General features: G+C 36.4%; 3 protein-coding genes across 5 annotated transcripts in view; 2 read left to right on the forward strand and 1 right to left on the reverse strand.

The window, feature by feature from the left end:
• On the reverse strand, positions 1–2,348 carry LOC108727292 (GATA zinc finger domain-containing protein 14). Of its 2 annotated transcripts, XM_018455354.1 has the most exons (3): positions 2,027–2,348; positions 540–1,921; positions 330–438 (listed from the first exon to the last, which is right to left on the reverse strand). In XM_018455354.1, exons 1-3 carry the CDS (start codon positions 2,082–2,084, stop codon positions 415–417), a joined length of 1,464 nt encoding a protein of 487 aa, XP_018310856.1. In that variant the 5' UTR covers positions 2,085–2,348; the 3' UTR covers positions 330–414. The 2 variants fall into 2 exon arrangements, with proteins under 2 accessions (XP_018310855.1, XP_018310856.1); XM_018455353.1 differs by having other exon boundaries at positions 1–1,921.
• A 930-nt stretch (positions 2,349–3,278) lies between these two features.
• On the forward strand, positions 3,279–9,347 carry LOC108727293 (poly(A)-specific ribonuclease PARN). Of its 2 annotated transcripts, XM_018455355.1 has the most exons (12): positions 3,290–3,397; positions 3,467–3,680; positions 3,917–4,192; positions 4,313–4,595; positions 4,821–4,942; positions 5,194–5,420; positions 5,669–5,738; positions 5,857–5,912; positions 6,003–6,089; positions 6,226–6,418; positions 8,906–9,000; positions 9,065–9,347. In XM_018455355.1, exons 1-12 carry the CDS (start codon positions 3,379–3,381, stop codon positions 9,148–9,150), a joined length of 1,728 nt encoding a protein of 575 aa, XP_018310857.1. In that variant the 5' UTR covers positions 3,290–3,378; the 3' UTR covers positions 9,151–9,347. The 2 variants fall into 2 exon arrangements, with proteins under 2 accessions (XP_018310858.1, XP_018310857.1); XM_018455356.1 differs by lacking the exon at positions 9,065–9,347 and having other exon boundaries at positions 3,279–3,397; positions 6,226–6,422; positions 8,906–8,966.
• A 995-nt stretch (positions 9,348–10,342) lies between these two features.
• Positions 10,343–27,138, forward strand: part of LOC108727273 (protein cortex) — a 42,684-nt gene continuing 25,888 nt past the window's right edge. Inside the window, exon 1 of the mRNA XM_018455326.1 lies at positions 10,343–10,573. Within this exon, the coding sequence (XP_018310828.1) occupies positions 10,448–10,573 (126 nt within the window). The 5' untranslated portion in view covers positions 10,343–10,447. The remainder of the gene's footprint in view (positions 10,574–27,138) is intronic.

Genomic DNA, 27,138 nt, shown 5'->3' on the forward strand with positions numbered 1-27,138 from the left:
TTATACTTGTACGTACAATTATAAATATATTTGCGCAACTTCTTTAAAACGTTCTACAATATAACAATGATTACAATAAGATAATGATAACGACGATAACAGAGAGACGATCTTTTTGTCATTGGAAGTACAACATTCGTTTGTTTCGACGTTTTGTCGATATTATACTCAAGAAATCACTTTTTCGTAATAAGTACAATAGACGTAAGGCACCTGCAGTTTCACCTATTGATATTATTTGTAATCTTCGTGAAGTGTAACTTTCTTCTCGCCTCGAGCCTCGCTACGGCCTGCAATCTCTTTCTTTCGATCTCTTCCGCGGTACATCGTGTTGCGGGCTGCGAACCAGATTTTTTCGCCATTTCTTGTGTATCGTTTTTCATATTACCGGTAGAATGATGCTTAATGAAATGATTACCATCGCTTTTTACCGCGCACCTGTTAACATTGGACCCACGCATTCGATCCACGCCATGCATTAATGAAATTGCATTATTCTCAGCTTTACAATCATTTGTAACAATCAGTTTTGTACTTACGGAGGCACGCGAGCCTTTAGCATTTATACTCGCGTCCCGATTAACATGTTGCTCTGACAAGCTCTTAGTTTTAAAGAATTTTCTATTCTGTAAGTAGTTAGCGTTAGACGTTTCAGGCTTTGCCGTAGGCTTAAGCGAGTCAGCGGATTTGGCTTCCGACTTTAACGGCGCATTAGTCAAATGCTTATAATTGGCTTGGACTTTCGTGCTATTGTTTTTATGAGTTGAGGATACGTCAGATTTCGGAAATAATTTTTCTTCCTCAACGCACGACGCGAACCAATCGTCAAAAGAATCGTTTTGAAAATCAAACAAGTCTATGGTATTACTTTTTGACAGTTTCTTATTGTCGCATGGCTTCCTGGCATAGGAACGTATCGTATTATTGTTATTTGAACATGGTTTATACGTATCATTACTTTTCTGCACTGCAGAGTGTATACTAGAGTTTGCATCTCGTCTCAGTGACAGCTTTGAGTATGTCTTTAATGTACTATTGTTGCATGAGCCTGAAATACTTCTTAATGGATTTTTACAATTCTCACTGGAACTAGACTGTACAGATGTCTTATTAGATATGTCATTTTTACACGAATCTTCTCTTTTGATCTGCAAGTGAGTGGAATTTCCTCTTTCCAGCAAATTGAATTTCTCCTCTATCTCTTGAGTGCACCTGATTATATCGTCGTCTACAGAATCATCAAATAAATCGTCGTAATTTCCGCTCGTTTCCTTTTTGCTGGTGTCGCTATGATCATTAGTTTCTCCTATGCTATCGTTTCTCTGCTCGTTATCGTTACTGCGTCTTTCGACGCTATTCTGCTTGTCATCTTGAACTTTTGGCGTTTCTTCGTTGTTGCTTATGTTTGTTAACGTTGGCACTTCTTTCTCCTCGACACAATCATTCGAATGATTATTGTTGTTTTGCTTTATAACTCTCATTCTTTCGTTCAATGCCTGCAGCTCAGCTGCAAATTGTCCAATGTTTTCTATGTTTTCCATCTTGATAGTTTTTCTCTTGAGTGGCTTGTACAACAAAGGCGAGTTCGAATTCCTCTTCCTTTGCAGCAGCTTAGTACCCTTGGGAGTTTCGCAGTGAACATTCTGTTTCTTGTTTCTGTTCTCAGGAGTCCTGCTCAGAGAACTTTGCCAATCCCATGCAACTTCGTTACCACCTTCCTGGGTGAACGTAGGTAAGATCGGGCTTGGAGAATAATCAAAATCCGGAGAGCCTTCTTTATCTGCGTTTGTGTTTCGTTTCTTCGTGATTGGTGTGCTGTGGCCAGAGATTGACTGTTCTTGGCAACTTCGAGGAGAGTCAGTCTTCTTGTCATTCTTTTTATTTATCTTGTCATTCGTCGTCATTGCCACATTTTCCACACCTATACATAACACATGCATTATTATTATAACTCTTATTATTAATAGCAACAAAAAGAAGATAATTAAAGTAATTAAACAGAATTGACTACAAATAATATAACTACCTCTTTTCACACTCGAATGCGATCTTTTGCCATTTCCAAAGTTTGCACATCTCATCATTTTACAGTTTGTTTATATTTTTAAAATTCTAGATAATTCTGTATCTTTTTACGGTAATAGAGCTTCCAATATAGGACGGTCAATCCTAATCTAAACTATAGACCGGCTATTAGATTAGGAGTTTTAAGATTAAGGAGTGTTAAACGAGCTTCCTCTGTAGATCCTGACAAGCATCAATTCGAATTAGTACTCGAATTTACTCGAAGAAGCGTTCATTGAATACCGTTTTCGAAATAAAAATCAACATAACGTTGTACAAACAATCACAAATTGAAGTTTGTTTGAGCGAGTCTCACCAATATATATAAAGAGTAAACATAACCATGTTTTAAAGAGAACTCGTTCGCTACGCCTCTGTGTACAAAACGTGCACCTATAGGTCTCACATCTATTTAGTGACGCTGTCGATAAAATTGTAACGCTTGATCGCTTTCTCTTTCCAACGTCCGAATATATCCAAACAAAAATATAATGATCTTCAAGTTACGATTTTAAAGCTTACAAAAGAAATGAACTGAAAACTGAAAAGTACAATCTGAGTGTACTTAACCTAGCGCTCATATGCATGTATACAGGGTTGAGTAGTGCTAAATTAAAAAGATAAAAGTTAAAAAGTTAATTAATTTTAACTTAACTTAGTTACATTTTAGACTCTTAACTTTTTAACTTAAATAATTTAGTTACATTTTATCGGTAACTATTAACTTTTAATTTGATTTTTTTTAAGTTAATCCTCAGACAATGCGAGAGGATAATGAGTATATAATTTAGTAACTTTATATTGTATAATCGTTACTTGTGAACAAAAATAACCAGATTCTTTAATGAATATGAGAAAGGAAAAATGTATAATGGTCAAAATTTTTCTTTTTCTTTATTTTTGGTTGTCGGATCATCAAATTTAACTTTTTACTTTTCAATTATTTTTTTTATTAACTTAACTTTTAATTCAATTAATTTCATTATGGATTAACTTGTATTTTAATTAAGATAAATTTTCAAGGCTGTTATATAACTTTAACTTAACTTATTTGAAAAAAAAAGTTGACTTACCCAACCCTGCATGTATAGGATATAGCAGATATGTGACGTACAAATTGTTACCCGTTGGAAATATTCGTAGCTATAATACGTAGTTCAACGTGCAGGTTTTGTGCACATAGAGGCGCCAGTAACAGATTCCATCTGATTCTATTTACGCGGGCTGTCTGTTCCTTCTGTTCCCACGTCATCATGATCATGTGCGATCATTAAACGTCCGCGTAAACGACGCGAGGAAAACAATTGGAAAACAATGGAGGTGACGAGCTCAAGTGAGTTCAGATAAACGGTAAAGGTGTTTACTCGCTTAGCTTTTCGTAATCTAACGTGATCTTGATTAGACTTTCAGGACGTGCTGAGTGAATTGGAGAGCGTCATAAAGGACGCTACGTTTCTTAGTATTGACGGCGAGTTCACCGGTCTTAATTCAGGTCCAGATGCAGGTCCGTTTGACACGCCGGCTCAATATTATTCCAAGCTCCGAGCAGGATCGATGGATTTTCTGCTGGTGCAGTTTGGTCTGTCCGTCTTCACGTACAACTCAAATACAAACAAGTGAGATATTATTAATTCCGTGTCTTATGTCCATTTCTTCCAAGGTAGATTAACTTTCTCGGTTTAATTTATTCTAATAATTTTTAGAACTAGAGGATAGAAAGAAAATTAAACTAAGATTAAAGTTAATCTACATTAGTATAGAAATGGACATTACTAATTTAATTGAAGTAAACAAACATTTTTAGTAGTGAAATTACATAAATGGAAAAAATGATGGGGCTTGTCTGTTCCAGATATTCACAGCGCTCTTATAACTTCTATGTGTTTCCCAAACCGATGAATCGCCAATCAGACAGTAGATTCATGTGCCAGGCGTCGTCTATAGCATTTCTGTCAAATCAAGACTTTGACTTCAATAAGCTATTCAAGCATGGCATACCTTATCTCACTGCCAGCGACGAGGAGAAGCTTGTCAAACGCTTGGAGGAAAAACAGAAACTTAAAGAGGAGAGCTACCATGACATAATTCCAATATCGGATAATGATAAACCTCAAATAGAAGAAATATGGTAAATCTGCATCTTTTTAGTTTACCGTTTTGTTTGATTTAACAAGATAAAGTTAAAAGAAAATATGATCTGAAAGAGACTTGAGAGCTGTCTAAAAATTTTGCTGTATATAAATTTCAGTTCTAGAATAGAGAATTTTCTTGCCTCAGATGCAAAAGGGTTGACGATAGACCACTGTAATGGTTTTATGAGAAGATTGGTGTATCAGGAGGCACGGATCAGATGGCCTAACAAAGTAATAGTTGAAAGCAAAATGGAGAACGGCTGGCAATGTCTTTTGGTACAGAGGGCAGGAACCAAGGAGGAAGAGGAAGAAAGGGAAAATCAGAAGCAAGAAAAGGAAAAACTAGAAGTTAAACAAGCTGTAGGACTCAGCAATCTGCTGAAAAAGATTGTAGAGTCTGTAAGTATGGAATTTTTAATTATACATTAATACTTTAGTTGATAAATATAGTGAGCTCCATAGTGAGTTCGTGATATAAATATCTTTCAAAATCTTCAAACTTTTTATAAGCAACATTTTTTAATATTTTTTTAAATAAAAAGACAAGCTATTGCTTCATTTTATATGTAACTTTTTGGTTTATTTATAATTGTGTTTAAATATATCTTAATTTTCTTATTTCAGGAAAAAGTAATAGTAGGTCATAACATGCTGTTAGATCTGTGTCATATTGTACACCAATTCTTTACATCTTTGCCAAAAGACTATTCAGAATTCAAGACTTTGCTTCATGGTTTGTTCCCTAGGTAAGGCGTAAATATTTAATTCATTGTTTCGTAAATAATTATTTTATATTCTTTTACTCAAAACTTTTTATTCTTTAATGAATTCCTTATAAATTGAGATACGTATAGGATGAAGTTCAGAATCAAATCCAGAACCTGCTATATTATATAAATATTTATATGTTTATCAAATTAGAATTTTATTTGAATATTACTTGCTTTAATATTTAAAAATGAAAATTGTAAAAATTTATCTCCTTTTCTTATTTAAGTTTGTTAGATACAAAAGTCATCTGTCAATCGCAGCAATTTAAAGAGCTTGTATCGTCGTCAAATTTGAACTTATTAATAGACATTATGAGCAAGCCTCCTTTTTCCATTCCCGATGTGGAGCCTGTAGAAGGACGTAGTTATTCGGTATCAAGAGAAAAGTCTCATGAGGCAGGATACGATGCGTACATCACTGGTTTATGCTTTATTGCATTATCCAATTATCTTGGTCAGTAACAATATATCAGGTACAAATATCATAATGATAGATAGTATTATTGTCGATATTGTTATTCATTTTGTAAGCAATTGATTATAACAAAAATATATATTTTGATAGAGTAGATGTTTCTTTCTTATATTCATCGATATTTTTTATGTTGATCAATTACGTAAATTGATGGATAAATTAAATTCGTGATTAATTATTTTATAATTTTTGCTAATAAGTACATATTGGATTGTTGTTTATTTCAGGCACATTACAAAACTCTGAAAATGCTACGGTATTAGCGAATTCACCATTACTTAATCCTTTTCTCAACAAGTGAGTATATTTTATATCAATAAAAAATATCTTATATTCCTATAAAATTTACCATTTTTATCTTTTCATTTTATTTATATATAATTATAATTATTTTATCAGTAATTTTTTTGTACAGACTTCCTATAGCAAGACTAAAAGACTTTCCATACGTAAATTTGGTAGGAAAAGATCGTAAGTATATTTGGTGTCACTGAAAAATGATATTACAATATCATTGGAAAGGGGTGTATTACTTTCATTTAATAATATATCTTTTTCTAGCAAATCCTAGCAGAGAACACGTGTTTCATCTTACATTCCCTAAAGAATGGAAACACACGGATATCAGTCAACTCTTTAGTCCATTTGGCAAGTATGACATTATATCTAGAGTACAAAACGATAACTTTCTTTTTTTGTACAAATAAGACAAGAATTGACGTAGATTACATAGAAGATATGCATATGAAGGATATAATGAATTTCTTCCTCTCTTTGTTTACAGGAGGCGGATACATTTCATGGTTATCCGACACATCCGCATACATAGGCTTACATCGTCGCGATCAGGCCGGCGCCGTGATGATAAGTTTGTCCAAGGAAACTGTATGCAAAGTACAGAAATATACAAAACATCAAGCCACCTTGCAGGTCGATGTCTCTTCTGAAGACCGCAAACGGAAATTATCATCCTCAGGGTAAGTTATTATAGATTTTATTATGACATTTAGCGTAATTCAATTTGCAGATGTTTTCCCAAATGTTAAAGTTAACTCTCAGATTCTCCTACTACATTTTTTACAAACATTTTTTTAAATATTTCCGATATTTCCTATCCATTATAAAATCAGGTAATTTTACTAATTTATACTCTTAGATAATTTTTGCTTTTGGACCAATAAAGCTAACTTTTTCTAATTGTTTAGAGAAAATAGAAAATTTTATAAGAATTTTGTATTACTCTTTTGCAATATATGTTTACGTAACGCAATCTAGGAAATCATACGCGTTCATGTTCCAAAAATGAACGGTCTCTCGCAATTTATTTTCTGCCGCGAGCTATCACGTTCGTGCGAGATGTATTAAACGCAAGGATGAATAACGCGTTATAGGTCCGCTATGATTTCCAAGATGATAGAGAGAGAGAGAGAGAGAGAGAGAGAGAGAGAGAGAGAGAGAGAGAGAGAGAGAGAGAGAGAGAGAGAGAGAAGATAAGACCCTAGGCGGCCTCCTAGGATTTCCTGTACACGAGAGATTTGCATAGGGCTGTAGACCTTGTCCTGAATTAATGCACGCGACGCTCGCTCTCTCCTCTTTCTCACTTCTATAGGCCTATTTAGTGTTCTTCCTCTTCTCTCTTTTCCCTTCAGCTTCCTCTCACTCTGCCTGGGCTTTCTACTCTTCCTTCTCCTCCTCTTGCCCCTTGGTCCGGTTTGTGAAGCTGAAGTATCATCGTCGTATGAGTGCCTAGTTGTCTATGGGAATTGCTTTGAATGATGTGTACGCGTGAAATCATCTGAATCGTTTAATGCTCTTGTTCCATTTAATAGTCTTGTTCCGATTTTTTATACTCTATATAAAGCCACGATTACGTCAATGTAAAGGATTCTAATTAGACTCGCGCTCGTTTTTATTTTTTTAAATATAATCAGATTAACTAATAATCTGAGGTACGTTCAATAATTCAATGATACAACAAGCCAAAGAAGTATTAATTATTAAAATATATTATTCGTAGAAATATTTTCCGAGAAAAGAATTAAAGATTTTTTTTTTACGAGTATACGTGTTTTTTTCGAACAACAGTAAGTAGTCAGTCGTGCGTTTAAAACGACGCGTCTATGAGAAACTCTTTAACGAGGTACTGCCGGCCGCGGTAATCAATACACCGGGCACATGTTCCAGTCAACTGTCGTTAGCCGCGGTCTTCGTTCGCCGAGCACACAGATCGTATATACATATATATATATCTCCCGTTTCCGTTTAACCAACTGCAGTCTCTCCGCCGCATTGTAGTTACAACACTGCTCAGTCTCCCGGGCGACACGATATTAATGAATCGCCCACGTGCTCGCAATCACCGTGCTCGTAACTCTCCCCGCTGCGTTGCGCGTGCACGCGTTTCTTTGCTGCGAAACGAAACGACATCAACATCAGATGACAAGGAGCTCGCGGTCACAACCGGGACAGACGGATGACGTTTCTAGGAAGAGCAGAATGGTCATTGAGAGGACATGGCATTTACAATCGGTCGATTTAAATTCTAATAACAAGAGGAATTGCTAGTCTGCCTAGGAATGATCTTTCCGGACGAAAGGGGAAAAAAAAGATTCTTTTTTGACCAGCATTGTTACATTTCAAATCCAAATGTGTAACAAATGACTTCGTATACGCGTGTGATTTAATTTTCTGTATAAAAATAATTTTCTGTGTTTTTAATGTTATTACTAAATCATGTACATATATGAACTTATTTATTATACACTTGGATTTGCAGTATAGGCCAGTTGAGAGATAAGATACGCTTAGATCCACGAAGGAAACTGCAACATATATCCATTTCTACCATTAAGTTTAATCTTGGTTCAACGTACTTTTTATCCTCTTCTAGTTCTAAGAAAAGGATAAAAAATTCATTAAACCGAGATTAAAGTTAATTTTACATTAGTGGAACTGGCCTTAATGGATGAAGAACCGAGTGTTTAACATCGACATCGAGAGGCAGGCACCTCGGGCGCACGAACGCGGTGGATGTAATCGCGAAAGAGAGAGGGACCGATCGACCGACCAACCGACCGACCGATCGCTCGTTCGCTCGCTCGCTCGCGGTTGTGCATTATTGGCATTATCGTACATTACGCCCGTGGAATTTACTCGGCGCGCGTGTCGGAGCCGCTCGCGGAACTGTTGCTGCGAGGCTCGCGACTTATGAATATGCAGCATCACGTGCGCGCGTCACGTACATACGCGACGCACGTGTGCGTGTTCTTGTTAAATATAGCCGATATCGCAGGATATAAAGAGTTGAGGGATGTAAACGGTAGGATCTTCGTGAACGAGACAGGAGCTCTTTTTACTACACGCGACTGTCGGTGTCCGTCGATCGATTTTTCGCGGCGATTATATTTGCGACGCTGACGGAAATTCTTTTTTTCATTCGCGTTACATGAGGGAATTGTTCGCAGGAAGGACACGAAGGATGACGAGAAATCGACGGCGAACGGCGTGAAGCCACCGGAGAACGACGACGACGACGACGACGAGTGGCAAGTTGCTACGGGTAGGTATTACACGCTCTTTTTATTCTTGCGCTTTGCATCAATCGCCCGATTTGTCTCGTACAGGTAAAAGGCGCAAGAAACGCAAGGAACAAGCGACTACCGTCGTAGCCAGCAAGAAAGCTTTCGAGGAAAACGACGCTTGGAATTAACTGCGGTGTTCCGGGGAACGTCACGTTGAGCGGCACGAAATGCAGCATAATATGCATCGATTGCATATGCACAATACGTAACACAACAGCGCTAAAACGTGCTGAATAAAAAAAAAAAGAAAAAAAATCTTTGATTTCATTGACCTCCATTTCTAATTACTAAATGAATGTCAACATGTGTAACATTATCGTGATATATATTTATAGATATGTTTAAATCCTTAATAAATCCTTCTTTCCGATAATATCTGAGCGCATTTTTATCTATGGGTTAACGTAACACCATGACATGTTGCTAAATTTACATTTCCGTTAAAAAATCTGTTCTCTTTATTTTATATAAATTCAGTATTTTTCGAATTTCGATACTAAGTACAATCCTTTTCTTTACATTTTAAATATTTTATTTCATTATCACGATTTATGATTTATGCAAAAATTCAATTTAAAAAATTGTCACGTTTGATAAATATAGAGATATATGTGCACTAATATTTTCTTTATTCGAGTCACATAACGTGTCATAGTTTTTTGAGTATACAATCTCGATTTCGACAATCGACCTTGATGAGAGAATTCTTTATATTTGGTAACTGTGTAAACACCGCGGTGATTACAATCGATGTGTTGATAGTTTTTCAATTAGCGTCCGTTTGTATCAGCTGGCATTTAACAATAGTTTCGGCTGGAAGGTATCAGTGGATGGACGGTGTGGAGTGTGTCATTTGGAATCTTGCAAAGGTACGTAATATTCTAGTAAAAAGAAAACACTTGTAAAAATAAAGCGTCATATAGAACGAATTATTTTGTATACATAAAACTTTATTTCTGAGTAATTTTAAGTCAATTTATATTAGATCTAACAATTCTTAATAACGCAACTTAAATTTTTAATTAATTGTAATCAGAAGTGGAATTTTGGTGGCATTACAACTTTTTAAATTAAATTAATAATAAATTGAAATAAATTAATAGTTATCCGCAAATTAGACGCAAGATTGTTGATATTTGAAAGTAGATTAACTTGAAACGGACGCGTATGTTATTGTGAATTTCAGTTATCTTTAACAATACCCGACATCAGTACGAGCTGTATCTATTGTGTATCATAGCATATAATACGTCGAGTATTATAGCATGTAATACATAATTTGCATTTGACCATGTTGATCGTTTTTTTCTACTCCCTCTGAAATTTTAACTGGGTTCGAGTTAAATAAATAACGCTATCACACCGAAATTACTAGCTGCATAAACTCGTAATATGTACGTTATAGGAATCACGTTGAAATAGAAGATGAATAGGTTCCTGCTGGATTTGCAGAATCTTGATTGGCAGAATCAAGAGATTGTCAGCGACACCCCTCTGCGCGGCGATCATCCGAGATTACGCAGAACCAGGTTGCTGGATGATACAAAATCGGTGAGTCCAATAGATCATCCTCGTAAATGCAGCCTCCATGCTGTTGCGATGCGTTGGACTCCTTTGGGATTTCCAAGGGCATTGCGTTCATTCCGTGTCGAGGCACATGCCGCATAGAAACCCCAAAGCTGCCTCAACAAACTCGTTTCGAAAGCCTACGCCTCATTTCGTTAATAATTAATTCTTAAACCGGGTTTCAGACGTACTTAGTCTGCAGCAAATATCTTTTATATCAAATCGAAATACAAAATATTGCTATATGTTATTAATATTGAATAATATTAAAATATCAATGTATAATTAATAATAAAATTTAAAAAGCTAACGTATAATTAATCAAGTCCTTGATTAATAGAATAATAAATAATAATTAAATTTCTTTTGTAAATATATAGCTAAAACAGTTTTCATTTAATTACGATTTCGCCAATTTTAATAGCATTTAACAAACTTGCATCTTTGACATTTCGGAGAGACTATGATAGGTTTTGCAAAAAAACTAACAGATGCAAAAAGCTAGGAAACGTGGAGATTGTCGGATAGTAATTGCTGCGGGAATTACTAATTACGATCAGATTTATTGTATAATATAGGTCAGTATTTTATCTCCAACTTTCCCGTAATCGCTGCAGGTGATCAACGTATGACACATGCACATTTAAAGATACGCACTAACAGATTGAAACCCGAATTAACTCGCGTACATTATTCTGTTATATTCTACATTATCTATATATCAAACTTTATTTCTTTCTCTATATTGAATAGGTACTTAACTTTTATAAATTTTTCCTAAAGATTTCAGAAATGATCAGGATCTCGAAAATCAATTAAAAAACTCTTAATGAACGATCAAATAACGATAGTTTCTAGGTGTATCTTTCATTCTGACAAATTAGTTTGAAATTAAATAACAGCTGTCGTTTTCTCTCTATTATATAGTATTATTCGAGCATTGAAAAATATATAGGAATATTATTGCAATTGTAAGCACCAATTATTGCACTTTTTTCTTAACCCGAAACAAATGAGAAATATTTACAAATTGCAATTATCAACAAAATCAATTTTCCTTCTTACATTTCTCATGCATTCACATTATTATTGTCGGTCTAGACATAAACATATATTATAACATGTATTATAAACATTTGTCATATAATAAAAGATTTACCATTATATCTCAGAGATGGAGATGCTTTGCTTTAAGATTTAAAGAAATTATTGCTGGACTGTTTCTTTCGAAGAGACCAGTTTCTTCGCGCTTACATCGAAGACAACTTGGGACTTAGCAGGCCAGTAGGATTCAAACGCAGCCACCACAGGACCACTAAGGCCCAAATCATCCCCAACACTTTCCGTCCTTATCATCCGCTGCGCAACCATTCCGATATATCTGAAAAAAAAAAGATATCCCAAAAGTTATTATTTACTCGCAAAACTTCTTGGAAGGTCGCGTTTGTACGCGCCATACAATTCAATTTCTCATACATTTCTCATGCAAGTTCAATTAAATGAAGGAAGAAGTGATTAAATGTGTGTGTGGCATTAAGACTATTTTTTAAATGATTTATACGAAAAAATATATCAATATAATAATATCAAAATGATATTAGCAATGTAATTAAAAACAATCTTGTTAATTCAGTGATAGTTTTAATGAAACAGATGCATCACACTTGTTTTGATAAAATGTTATGTGTTTAATTAATATTTCACTGCCATTCAGTTAACATTAGAAGCATTAACGTTTTTACTCGCTAAAAGCATCAAGCGAATAAATTATTATAAAAATAAAAAAAATGATAAAAAGCTAAATAATTCATCAGTATGAAAGACAGAAGTAAAAATATTTAAAAATCCTATTTTTTTTACACAAGAAATATAATATTAATCTAAAAAATAGAAACGTTTAGTAATAATGACTAATCAGTATTTCTAATGTTAATAAGATTTATTTTCAATAAGATTGCTATTAGTAATAATTTTTTTCCACGTATTACAATTTTGCATGATGCAAAATATGAAAACCCTTCGAAAGTTCAAAATACATACATATACAAAATGCAAACATTAGGCTACATTAAAATATATAAAATCATTTATATATTATATTAACAATTATAAATAGAATTATATTCTGAAAAATCCTGCGTTCGCAGATCGTTTAACGTGGCCGCAAAATACATTATATAACTTTTTAGGCAGTTGTAATTTACTGTACGATAAATTACGCGAGAGTGTTACGGGAAGAAGGTATTGAACGTTTCTCTCCCTCGGCCAATATCCGTTTCTTTTTCTTCTTTAATTTCTGCGAGGTAAAACATTTTCTGACATTGCCGCATTCAAATACGTCGGAAGCGTTTAATGATCGTTCGTCGGCCGAGACTGTTCGTCTTATTCATTACGTTAAGTACTCAGAAGTGCACCTAGTCATCCACGGCGATTTTATGCACGCCATCAAGTAACGGGTGTGCCGGAAGCGTTATCGGGAGGACGAGATAAAAGGTGGCTGGGGATGCACGCGAGAGATACTCGCGATCCTTCGTTCGCGTAGATACGGAACGATGCGTCCAGTTTTCTGGTTACTGATGTCATTACACTTCGTGGACGAACGATAAATAAATAATAGATGTAAAAAGACCGTTTGAGAGAATGGGGAGTTTTAAACGGTGCGATGTGACGTATAGGAGTTGATTGGTTTAACCGGTTTGAGAGACAGCTTTTATACAATGACGAAGCTTATCTTCTTTTGCAAACCTTTAAATGTGTAACACATTTTTCTTTTTGTAGAGTAATGACCATTCTACAATAAGTCATTAGTAATAAATCAGAAGTCAAAAGCTAAAAATTAACCAATCACAGTCAAACGTAAGAAGAATAATTGATTACAATTGGTCAATTTCTAGCTTCTGACTTCTAATTTATTACTAATGGCTTGTTGTAGAATGTGTGTTAGATTTTTAAGATATGTCAATGTGTGTATGGAAAACAAAATTGTAAACTTTTCACGGCAAGAATGATTTTGCAGAAGTCTCTAAAAATTTAGACAGATACAGGATCTGAAAATAACTTTGTTGAGCTATCAAAATAATTATGCAGGAAATTCAAGCATGATGAGCAATGCTGCGAAAAGTTTTAACATTCTAGCAACCAGTTTGAGCATCCTACATAATTTATTTTGATAGCCTAACAAAATTATTTTCAGATCTGGTTAAATATTTAAATACTTCAGCAAAACTGTTTTTCCGTGTTGTTATTACGGATTACGTTCTAAAATTTACAAAAATCCGATAAACAGCCGGCGATGAGAGTTGAGTTAAAGAAATTAATTAACACAGTCAATTCTCTCTTTTTAATTCTCTTTCATTAATTAACGTATTCAATTCTTTCTCGGTATTCTGAATGGCTTTTTGGCCGTTCTATATCAAGAAAATGGCTTCTGATTCGTCATTAGCCTGAGACATAATAACAAAATGTAAATTAATGAAACCGTTGGTTAAAATAATTAAACAAGGCTTAACATTTTGTGTCATTTTATACTCCCTTCTTATGTCGCGTAAGCTTGTATATTTTTCGAAAAAAGCATATAATCGATAAAATACAATATTTAAGACATCATCGCTTCGATTAAATAGGCAACGGTCAATGTTCAATTATCTCAAAACATCGCGACGTTTTAATGATTAAAATTACAGTATGCTTAATTTTTTCCGCCATTTTGTGACCTATACAACTCATTTTTAATCGAACGAGCTTCTTGGAAAGTGTTCAAGAGGCAGATGGAAGAATCATGTTTTCTCTCTCCGGCCGATTCCCGAAATCGTTTTTGTGCTACATCAAATTCTAGAATCAATCTAGAATTCTACATTGATAAGCAAATGGGAAGGGAGAAAGCAGGGGGATGAGAGCAAATCGATGTGGAGGACGCCGGGTGATATGGAGCAGCGTGTCGGTCCGACGAATAATGTCGGCACGGGTGATTCACGTGGGCCAGGTCCAGCTCTTGCGGATAGGGTTGCGTTCAAAGTTGATTTCTGTTGCCAACACCGATCGTGTCACTGGAAATCGGAATTTATGCGGAATAATTGTTATCGGGAGGGAAGAGGGATAAGAATTGCCGATTATTAGCGATGAACGGCAATCGTCGTTGCACCCCATTTTCGTTTTTAATCCGTTCGTAAGCTGCTTCGTTCCTCGAAGCTGCGACTTTTCGATGACGCGAAGCGTTTCGGATCAGCGTCCGCGTTACCGATCTGAATTGGCACTCGAATAAAAAAAAAGAAGAAAAAAAAACGAGAGCGCATCGCAGATCGACGCGAGCGTCCGCGTCAAGCGTTCCAACCGGCGTTCGATGTCGCGTCTACTCACTCGCTTTCCTCTCCTCTCCTCTCCTCTCGGCTGCGCCGCGGCGGCGGTGGCACGTCCACGTGCGATGCATCGACGTGCTGCGGCGTCTTGTACGCAGGTGCGAAACGCGCATCGCCGAGCCCTCATTTCGTCGCGCTCGACGCTCGACGACGCTCGGCGTTGTGCAGAGGCGTCGCCAGTAAGGGAAGGCGCGACGGAGGTAAGGAGGAAAATCCCACGGAGACGGAAGAACGGACGCGGCAGTTAACGACGAGGGCGGTTTCCTTCGCACACACCAGAGAGACGCACACCACTGACGCCGGGGTCGACACGGGAACTTTTTCGCACACCACCACCCGCCACTGCCGCCGTCTCGCCACCGCTAACGCCGCCGCCGCCGCCGACGCCGTCGTCGCCGTCGCTGCCACGCACGGCAACATTTTTGCGCCACACGCACCGCGTGCGTACGTGCGTGCGTGCGTACTGTTCGTCTCTTTTTTCGACCTCTCACCCGATGATGGAGGGAGAGAGCGGAAAATCGATCGAGCTGACGACCCTTCTTCTTTTACGAGCCTCGATAGCGCAGAAAAGCGGCTGGACCACACCCTACGACCTATCGTGACGCTTTGCTGATCGACCGACCAGTCAGCTTCGTCTTCCCGGACCTAAGGGTGGACCCTTTACCCTTTGTGTATCCATGCTACCGCGGTTCGGGGGATGGGGTTGAAAACCGGAGGAGGCATGGTTACGGCGCGTGTAAGGGAAGAAAGGCGAGGACGAGCGCGAGGCAGATAAAACCCTCCCCTTTCCCCGCGTAATCTTCCTTCCTAATCGAAAGTACCGTGTTTGCTAAAGGAGGGATCTCGAATTTTATTCCGTGGGATGCAGCCGGATGCAAACGGAAGGGCCCTAATTCGAAAGGCCGCGCTCGAGCTCTAAGATACGCTCAATAATACAATATTATTAATATTCTCTCGATCAAAGAGTTATCGTATTTTATGAACGCGGAATCGTTTAACTTCTGTTGCCAGTCGACAAGTTTAAATATACTCTCTAAATTCTTTGGAGCGGAATGTAAAGAGTGAAAATTGAGCCAGTCTAGAAAAAGAGTGGCTCAATTTTCAATCTTTAAGAGTGGGATTTCACTCTTTAGAGTGACAATTCACTTTAAAAGTTTTAGAGAATAAATTTATGCGGGAAATAAAGCAACGTTGAGGAAGTAGAATGTTATTATAAATTAGCTCTCTAATATATAATAAATAAGAAAAATGATGGCATTTTTAATAAAAATATAGTGCTCTATCTCTAATAATGCACACTAACACATTAATCGATCAAATTTGTTAGTCTATTAAAACTGATTTATATTGTCGAATTTTGTCGAAGAAACCTTGAGAAATTTTTATTTGAAAAATTAAAATTAATAATATTAATTAATTTCTGTAACTTTTGATTGCATTTCAAATTCGGCGCGCAATTTATTTAACTGTGAAAAGATATATTTGAAATTTACATGAAAATATTATTAGGCATCAAGCTTCAGCCTCGACTGTATTTGGCGTTTTTTATTTATATTTATGTTAATTTTTTTAACTCTTAATTCTTACTGTCGGCTGTTTATCGAGTTTTTGCGAATTTTGTGAATCACGTAACCACAACTTGTTATGACAAGAGTTTATAACTTTAATTTTTACATCGCGAGATACTTTGAGAATTTATTCTACGCTATTCTACACAATTATATAAACAGTAATAAACTAATCTAGACTGTTATATGAATAAATCGAATGAATAAGGAAAAGGATAATATAAGGAAAGAATCGAGATTAGATCTTGATGCCTAAAAATATTTTTACACGTAAATTCTAAATGCATTTTTCAGTTATATAAACTGCGTATCGCTTACTGTCGGATTTGAAATGCAAAAACACATCATAAACGTAAAAAACATCATAAATTGCAACTGAAATAATATCACATCAATTAAATTGATCGTCGATTTGATAATAATGTTATTACAGTAATTTTAAACGAGCTGTAAAGAACTTATGGCGAAAAATTATATAAGTATATATATATATATATTTTCAGAAGCAAAAATGCAAAAAATGTTAATGTTTAGGCTAATATAAAAGACAAAACTACACGATTTGTTCGATCTAGGAAGCCACTAACGCGATTTGTGATTTACAGATCCGCGTTCCGGAACTGGTTCATCGAACCGGCGTGTTCCAGATGGCTGGCGATTCGGAGGGGATGGAGGTACATAAACGTTAAACCGTCGGGATATCGCGCGAACGATTTGGACGGTTTCCGCCGTTTTATTTGCCGTCGGCCAGCTTCGGGCTAGATTTTTCACCTACACGCGCATTCGCGCGGATTGCATGACGAGCGATTTGTTTCACGATGTCTCGGCTATTCGGCCGGAGTTTAGAGACAATGGCCGTTTAAAGCGCACGCCGCGACTGCGATCGTTAAGCGTCGGCATAGCTGCACCGGTGTATCGCATATTATCTGTGGCGTGCCATAGGGCAGAGTGGTATAGGCGAGTCGACGAATTATCATGGTAATCACAGAACAGTAGCCGGCTGGTACCGAGAGGTCAGACCGATGCCACGAGATTACGATGCAAGGAAAGGTACCACGGCGGTGGACACTGTCCGTGGCGTCCAGTGGTATTTTCGCCTCGGAATCCGCTTCTGTCAAGCTTAGAAGTCAGCCTTACTTTGTTTAGCTCTGTGGCAAATAAATACGCTAGCAAAAATCAATTCAATCATCGGAAAATTTCGCATATTATGAGCAAACAAAGTCTCGCGAAAATAGACATCAGTCTATTAAAATTCATTATTTTTCTTATTCGACGGAACACTTGTGTTTAATCCTTAACGAAATATTCAATGTTTAATACTGGACAGTTTAATATTGGGAATGATTTATTTTGAGTATTAAAAGTACCGAACAACAGTAAGTGATTAATCATTACTTTCCAGTATTAAATTTCTGTAAGAGAAGCACAGATCTTTTGTTCGATTTCTAATTCTTTATCTGAAGCTTTATTAAATTATATGAAATTGGAGCGACGTTTGAAGATATATATAATTTATCTTATCATTTAGAGTTGAAGGCCTTTTTAAATATTACGTGGGATTATTTATCATTACGACTTATTTATAATTTTGTTGAAAAAGTTGTTTAAATTATAAAATATTTGAATTTTTTATCTTCTCAGAAATCAAACATTTTTTTTACTTGCATTCAACTTTTTTCACTCGTATTCAATCGCTTGATGCTTTCGTCGTGTAAAAGAGAGTCGAGAGCCACTGCATTGTCTTTAAAGATAAGAGAGTCGTGATCCCAAGTAGCGCGGTACAGAGAGATACGCATCTAGTATGCCCTGAATTAATAAATAATAATGCAATATTACCGCGTACGAGCTGGGACAGGTTCGACCTACCGGTCAACTGCTTACCGGATCGGTCGCGCTTAGACGATGCCTCTGACATGTTAGATCGTATCGGCTGAATTGTGCATTAAAACACCCGAAAGATTATAATAATCCTTTGGCAAAATGTAAAACATAAAGTCTTCGAGTAAAAATATCGTAGATTTTCGTCTTAAAAATCGCGCCGATATTGGCGTTCAGCAGAAAAAGCAGCTTTGCAACAGTTGTAGAATTCTTTTTGATTCTTGTTTTTAGTTCCTCACTGAATCTAAATGTATAACCAATCATATTAAAGAATCCATGATTGTCTAAAGCCAAGTTCCACAAATATGAGATTAACTTTAATCTCGGTTCAAGTTACTCTTTATCTTTTTTATTTTAAAATTTTAAGTTCATTGAAAAAAATTTCCGGTTGAAAATGGACGAATCAAAATTTTCTGGTTAAATTTATTAGAATTCTAGTTGAGATAACCGGAATTCTGGTTGATACAATATTTCCCCAGACAGCACAGAATATTTATGATAAATATTTATTAATATTCACTTTTTTTAATGTTATATAGATATTTCATACATATGTTATATAAAGCTTTATTCGAAATATTATTAAAATATAGACTAAATATTTTATGCAATATCTATGATAAATATAAATAAATACTTCTAATAAGTATTTTTTACTTGGATTATTATAATGTCTCCTTAAATATTTTCATTTACTATAACATTCATAATAAATATTTCATAATATTTATAATAAATGTTTATGATCTGTACAATCTAAGACCACAAAAATATATTTACAAAATATTTAAAATAAATCTTATAAATATTTATAAATATTTTGTAAATCTTGTGTGTTGTTTAGGTCTGGTAAAATCTAGAAATTTTATTTTTACTGGAATAATTATATCGATCAGAATTCTAGTCATCTGAACTAGAATTCTAGTAGATTTAACCAGAAAATTCTGATTCATCCATTTTCCACCAGAATTACTATATTTAATCCAACCGGACCATTTTTCTAAGTGTTGTTAAACGGTAGCAGAATACTCCGCGTCCGCAACATTTCGCTATGGAGAAACAACGGGGGTTTTCAACGATTGGCTTCCTCTTTCGCCATTATCGATGCTTTCATAAATTCCGGATCGACAAACGTCGAATCGGTACCGGTTGGAGACCCAAGTAACCGGGAAGACCGCCGGGGCTGGTCGGCCTCGCTCCGATAGCACTCGCATGCAATAAATATCAGAGCTCTCTAATGGATCCTAAGCTTAACAATGGCGAGACACGCAGCTTCTGGATGCGCTACGGGCGCGGAGGAGTGCCGCGTGTGCGTGCACACGTACAGAACATGGTTGCCTGCCGGGGAGGATGAGGAAAAACGCGGAGGCCTCCCCTCATCTCTCCCGAGACGAATCGCGGGGGCTGTGGCGTTCATTATCTTAGCTACTATCTCTTATCGCTCTATCTTAACTACTGCCAGAAGTATATCCTCTTACACGATACGTTTCCAAGGATGACGCTTAAATATTTAACGCGAGAATGCGCGTAGTTGCGCGAGTGAAACGCGTCTGCAAGAGGTAAGCGTCACGATGACCGAGACCTTCGGTCCGATTTGACCATCGACGTATAATACAGAGCTTGCGGCGAAATCCCTTTGATCTTTCATCTTGACAGATATAGAAAGAGAAAGGTAAATACATGGGCACGAAATGGGCTTTTTTTAATTGTTCGATTGGTTGAATTTTGTTTCAGGAGAGAGAGAAAAAGAGGGGGGGGAGAGAGAGAGAGAGAGAGGGAGGGAGGGAGAGAGAGTAACATTTATTCAGCGCTCTGGGACAAGTTCCTTCAGGCGTCCAAGCAATAATACTGTGTACAAATGAATCCAGCATGGTATAAGATAACTAACAATAATGTGTATACTATAAATTACAATTGAAATAAATAAAAACGTGTGCGTTCAATCGAGCAGTAATACAAGGGAGAGAGAGAACAGTAGGGTATTCTAGTATTTTAACTATACATTGTTCCATCTCTTTTTGAGGGGCCTATTCTGTAATTATTAACCACTGCAACGATATCGTTAGTAAAAAAACTGCGCAACGATAATCGTTACAGTCGTTAAGAGTTACCGAATAGGTCCCTAAGTCTGTCAAGATGATTTCGATACATGCTCCGTCTATACACCAATGGATTCGACTCTCGCTCTTGAAATATCCGTATTTTCGTATTCGAAGGGCGGCGAGGGTGGATGAGAGCAGGAAGCAAAACGCGGAGCCTCGTTGAGAATTCGTTCGGTGGTGCGTCACGCGCGCATCGGGGGCAATAAATAGGGAAGAGCGCTCCGCCCATGCTCGACTGTCTACCGTGGAAGTCGTGTCGTGAGTTATGACTGCTCCAGGTGAATTATAACATGTATAGCGCATACCAGAATCCGCACGTGTGTACCGCTGCGCGGACCATTAAGGCGCGCTCGCGGCTCTCTTCCTCGACGAGCGACAGCGCGTAGCCCTTCTTCCTCTTCTCCTTCTTGCCTCGAGAGACGTTCCTCCAGTCCTTTTCAATTTGATATCAGAGCCGAGTTCGCTATCGCAACGATCTCCCCGGCTCGCGGGCGCCCTCGGCTGAACGCCGCGCCGGAAAATCGATGCCTCTCGACGATAGCTTGGATCGTCGCTCGTCCCTCTTCGTCGCGATGGACGAAATCACCATCCTCGACTCGGGATACGCGCGATCGATCCATCAGAGAGAAGAAAATGTCTAGAAATTACAAGAGTCGAGTCGACTTTCCGCGAGAGTGAATCTCTCGTCTCGTTTGAGATAGTCTTTCGGATTTTCGTGGGAAGCATGTTACTTGAAGAAGCCGTGGAGATGCGGAAGAAAAGGAAACGAGCGTACGACGATATTTCAGGATTAGCGACGCGACGCGATGCAACAACGATGCGTTTGCACCGCGATGCAACGCGACGAGCCGAAAGGTCACGAGTTCTCGGATGGAAGGCCGGCCGTCTTGGCGTAGTCTAATCCGGTTAACCGTGGAGGAGCTACGGTGGTCTCGTGACAGACAAGCGGGACGGAGTTTGTCATAATTATTGACCGCGGTCTCAGCAAGCGGCGCATTAGGGCGCTTTAGTGCGGATCAACGCTAATAAATTGCAGCGAACGCTCTTAGCAGAAGGTAAAGGCAGACAAGAGAGAACCTTGCAATGTAATTTTTAATTTAGAAAAATATATATACATACATATAATAGAGAGAGTATGTATATTTTTTATTTTATATTTATATATAAAGTTAATTTATAATTAATTTTATATTATCTTTATATTATATTATATATATATATTTTATATATAACAGAAAACATAAAACGATAAAGACTCATTCTTGTTTGCTTTTGCTAACAAAGTATTAATGCTCCACTCATGTTTGCATTCCTATCGAAGACCGGAATTCGTCGAGAAGAGGAGATTTCTCAGGAGCCGTGAAATGCTCGTTGCCCTATGACATTCGAATGACGATGCTATCAAAGCAGAGAGAATAGTTATAGGATCGGTGCTGGATGATCGAAGGATACAGCCGTAGGGTGCTTTCACGCAGGCACGCCTGACAAGATGGCGTCCGCTCAACAACTCCCCCCTTTCGTGGGGGAAACGCCGAGGCGTATAATCTGGTGAAACAACGTTAGATTGATTCCTGACATTGGCTGTTCATAACTTCAACCTTGTCTTCGTTGAATCGACCGCCTAATAGAAAGAGCTTGCAAAAAGATTGCAGTTGTAAACAGGCCGTTCTTATCAATAACAATACGCAATTTGTCTAAAAAAATTCGGATTAATTCAGTAAAAAAAGAAAAATGGTGCATTTTTTATTTTATCGTTTAATAAGTTTTTATTTTATTTTCCATACGACGCGAAATAAATAATTAATAACAAAATCTTCCATACAAAGAGATAAATAATAACGAAATAAATAATTTGAAGCTGTAGAGAAATTGGTTTTCTAAGGTTGCAAGAGAAGTCACTGAAATTATAAAAAATAAAATAAAAAATTTTTTCGTTTAACGATCCTTTAAAAACTTACTAATACAAAATCTTACTCTCTAAGTTTTTTTAGAGTGGAATCTCACTCTAAAGAGAGAAAATTAAGTTAGTCTTAAAAAAGAGTGACTCAATTTTCAATCTTTAAGAGTAACATTTCACTCTTCAGAGTGAAATTTATTCTGAAAGTTTTAGAGTGTACAAGAGAATTTGAAAATATTTCATGCCTCCGCCATTTAAACTTTTGTTTTGATCTCATTTTTGTATTTTACACAACCAAAAGTTTTTAAAACTATCTAAACTGTACATGTTTCTCTTTTTTTCATTAGTATTAGAAAATCACGAAAGGGTTGGACTGCTCATGTCTTTTATCTAGAAAGCCTCGTAGAAAACTAACGAACATACCGTATACGTTTTATGTATCGGTTATCGTAACAGGAAGATGTTGTAATAATTATCGTAAGATATTGGAATGCGATGCAGTGCTCCATTAAGGGAAATATGCCGCGTACAGTCTATATGAGCTCCTCTATGTCCCTGCACATTTGCGAGAATATGTATGCGGCTTGGAAATCGAGACTCGAAACTCGACGCGACATCCGATACTGGGGAACGAATATTGCGGCCAGTGCTTGCCACACGTCTCGGCATCGTCGTTAATTATGCAATTAATTACCACCTAATTACCAGTATCTTCGCTCCGTAGCTCGTATCTACCGCGGCTCTCGGTTATACCATTACACGAGCGAACTTTCTCTGCCGAATGAAATATAAGCGGAGCAATCAACAATTCTGCGAAACCACGAAACGCACCCTGAGGCGCATCTGAAATCACCTTCGGAAAAGTCCTTTCCTCCTAGAAAGAAAATAATTCTCTCTATTTTCCAACACGATCAATTTAATTCTTGAGTACTATATTACGAGAATGATACATTTTTTACAATATCTTCATTTTTATGAAAATTATAAGCATTCAAATTGGGTTAAATATGACATGTCAACCCAATTCGATTGATTACAACTTTCATAAAAATAAACTGTAAAAATGAATTGTAAAGAATGTATTGTTTCCGTAATGTGGCACAGTATGTAAAGAATATACATATAAAGAATTTTTTAATCGAAATACTAGACAAAGCTGCTTTTTCAGCAGAAATTTAAATCCAATAAGGAACTAAGAACAAGAACCAATCATAAAGTTAATTTAACGCGGTCATTAAGGAATAACGATACCAAGCAAATGTATCTTTATTAATAGAAAAATTATAAGCAATAGAAAAAGTATTGGAAAAAGAAAGCTAGGTATGCTATATTCATCATAGAAGGGTTCATCGAAGGGTTAATCAAGCTAAGCAGCCTAGAAACATTCAGTTTCAAAATCAACACATTGAGAGAATCTCTGAATTGGCAAACTCGCTTCGATCCCGTGCACGAAGCATTACATCCCCTACAAATAGCGATGATCTTTTGGCTCATAATGTTAAGCAATGTTAAGCGAGCGTCCGCCGCTCGGAAACTTATCTGGCTATCGCCCGATATAAAGTGCCGCGTTGGCGCGAGTAATGCGAGCCTATTTACTCGTCATGCAGATGACCAGTAGCAAGCTCCAGGCTTCTTTTTCCTTCAGGCCGAGTTTCATTACGGCGATAAATTACAGGATGGCGAGGCGAGGGACTTTCGAATGACCGAAGCCAGGTCCTTTTATGTTGGACACATAAATATCCGCAGTATATGTGCGTGTTGGTATACAAACGTATTAAAATTGCAGTTGCAATTGTTCTAGTGTGGCTTTTCATTGTTTAATACAGTTCGTAGCGAGAGAAATTATCTTATAAAGATACAAGAACATGGTCAGGTCGTAAAGAAACTTTGATAATAGTACTTAACATGAATAGTCACAGAAGACATCAATTCGTCTTGGATACGAGACACAAATCTAGAATTATTTCGAATATTATGCAAAAGATTTTTGAAAATTTTCAGTGTCTTGGTTATTTTGGTAGTGTTAAACGTTAAAATATTTTTAAAAATATACCTTTTTCTGTTATATTTCATGTGTTATTATTTCAAATTATTTTTATTTTATATACAAAGTAACAACATTATTTAAAAAAATTTTACAAGTGTTTATTATATGTACTGTCTGAAGCAAGTATTAAAAATCTTACTTAATTTTTGAATTAAAAAAATTTTTTAAAAGTATCAATTTTAATTTTTTTATCCAAGAATTTCTGCTGTATCAAATAATATTCATTCTATTTGATTTTTTTAATAATTACACTATTTAAAATACTTAAGGACACAAATGTCATCATTAAACATTAGTAACATTTGAAATAGGTAAAAGCAGAATAAAGATAAACTCTTGAAAACATATTTATTAAGAAATGCATTCAAAAATATCTAATAAATAATTTTCAGAAATTTATGTGAAATAAATTGTAAGTCAATCATTGATATTTCTTACTGCTAAATCCTGTGAAATTGTTTCATCACACGGTTATGAATTTTATATAAAATATAAAATTTAATGTCATGATAAAATAATGATATTATCATAACATTAAAGCAAAATCGTTTTAATATTTTTAAGGAAATTATAAAATTGAGATTCCTAGTTAATTCTATGTTAGTGGCATTTATTTTATATATTTGGCGCCAGGGAACATTATCACGTTTCTAGATCTCTTGTCACTCAAGCGGAACGAAACTGTGTGTATTTGGGTCCAATTAGTAATTACGGATTGAGGTGACACGATCGTTATTCTATTTGTTACAGCAAACACCTAATGACCGCAACAACACTATATAGTCGTTATCGCGATCGATAAACTATGTATTTAATGAATTCAAAACTTCTTGTAACATATATTAACAACTTATCTCCGTTTCTTCTAAACTCTTCAGAAAGACTTTATATAATTATTCCAAAGTTTCATAATTACGATATATTTATATGTACAAATCGGCAGGATAAAACTAAGTACTCAAATGACATAAAGAACTAGTCTATAACTGTCGATTTTAATAAATCTATACGGAAAGAATGTTGCATCAACAACATTAGTCAACAGCAGTCTAATTGAAAATAATTCTGTTAATTAATAAAACAGCATTAATAAAACAAATAATAATTAAAACATAATCCACAGCGTATTTATTTCATTAATACTATCATTGAATTAACAAGATTATTATATTTTTTAATTAGACTGCTTTTAGTTAATGCTATTAATACAACAATTTTTTTCATCTGTATTGTCATAATAAAAAAAACAAATTAGATGCAATGTAAAATAGATCAAATTAGAGCTCCTGAATAATTATCCAACGATTCATTATCCAACGCAGTGAAAAGTGTATTACTGTAAAAAAAGAAATTCCGTGTAGATTGAGTAGATATAGTAGTAGTATTAAGATATTTCTTTCATGTTTTTGCGATTTTTAATCTAGTTTTTCTTTAAAAAACTTTCCCTAGACAAAAACTGTTCAAGGAAAAAGGAAGAGTTCCAGAGTGGATTGAAACATTTAATGTTTTTCCTTAATATTATCTCAGTTCTGATTGACTTCCCTCTCTTGTTTTTACGATTTTATATCGAGTGTACTTTTTAGTAGACGAGAACTGAATCAGAGCAGTTCGTGAAAAATATTAGCTACCGTGCTAACATGTTTACGCACTCGCGAGGTGTCACATTTCGTTGGAAAAATACTCGACCGTCGTCCACATCGGTGGTTGTCCTGTCGCGCGAGACGCCAGGCCGTGAAACGGACGGCCGGAGCGGCTGGATTTATGGACCGCGCTGGGCGCTTTGCCGGGGAGTTCCTTCGATTAACCCTGGCCTCTGCTTAACCGGGCGGCCCCGACTACGTCTCGCAACTCTGCATTGTGCATCGCAGAAGTCTGAACCCTGACGCGGCACGATGGATAATTTATTAGCCGTCGACGATATTAACTCGGATCAAATTATACTCCAAGTTCCGAGACCCGCGGACGCGGACTGAAATGCCTCGAACGTAATTTTGACCTACCCGCGTATACCTCTAGCATTTTTGGCTGTTACGGCCGTAGCACTTCCCGAGAGTCGAGAACAGCTGCGAAAGAATGTGAGGCTCATTTAACATCGCGCAAAATGGTGTTTATGCGCGCTTTAATAAATTTTCTTGATTACCTTTCCACCGCGTTTTGCGCTCCCGTGATTTAATCCCGTGAGTTCAACACTCAAAACAGAGTGCAATCCACTTGATGCCAAAAATGTTTTGAAGTATTTGATTGATCAATCGGAAGAAAGAATTTCAAATTGTGACGACCAATATAATTTGTGGCATAATTTCCAGCTTCAGTTCATGATTGCGTTTCAAGTGTGGCAAACCGAATCTACACGCATTTATAGACCGAAAAATGTATTTGAATGTGAACATTATCGAGTACTGAGATCTGTTTTTATCGAAAATATCCTAAAATTATTTATGTTATTTGACTTATTTTTATCGATCTGAATTTTACTTATATAATTGATAGAATTTTACTGATTGATCTATTAAAGAATGCTTCAAAGCATTTGTACTATTTGTAGCATCAAGTGAACCGTAACCACAATCTCTTAGCATACTATTACCTTACCAACAAAAACTCGAAATAATACGCAGTGATACTTTTTAGCCCAATAATTTTGCCCGATCATTAATCGAGGCAATTAGCAACATTGCCGGTTAAATGTCAAAACGGTGCCCT

This window comes from Mycetomoellerius zeteki, unplaced genomic scaffold (assembly GCF_001594055.1).
Source record: "Mycetomoellerius zeteki isolate Tzet28-1 unplaced genomic scaffold, Tzet1.0 scaffold48, whole genome shotgun sequence".
Classification (NCBI taxonomy): Eukaryota; Metazoa; Arthropoda; class Insecta; order Hymenoptera; family Formicidae; genus Mycetomoellerius; species Mycetomoellerius zeteki.

What these genes read in the sequence shown, in the direction of transcription:
- LOC108727292 (XM_018455353.1), bottom strand. Translation starts at nt 2,084, where the DNA reads ATGATGAGATGTGCAAACTTTGGAAATGGCAAAAGATCGCATTCGAGT. An exon ending in GCATTCGAGTGTGAAAAGAG is followed by an intron (nt 1,922 to 2,026) that starts GTAGTTATATTA and finishes TGTTATGTATAG; the next exon opens with GTGTGGAAAATGTGGCAATG.
- LOC108727293 (XM_018455355.1), top strand. An exon ending in CCTCAAATAGAAGAAATATG is followed by an intron (nt 4,193 to 4,312) that starts GTAAATCTGCAT and finishes TATAAATTTCAG; the next exon opens with TTCTAGAATAGAGAATTTTC. An exon ending in TCAACTCTTTAGTCCATTTG is followed by an intron (nt 6,090 to 6,225) that starts GCAAGTATGACA and finishes CTTTGTTTACAG; the next exon opens with GAGGCGGATACATTTCATGG.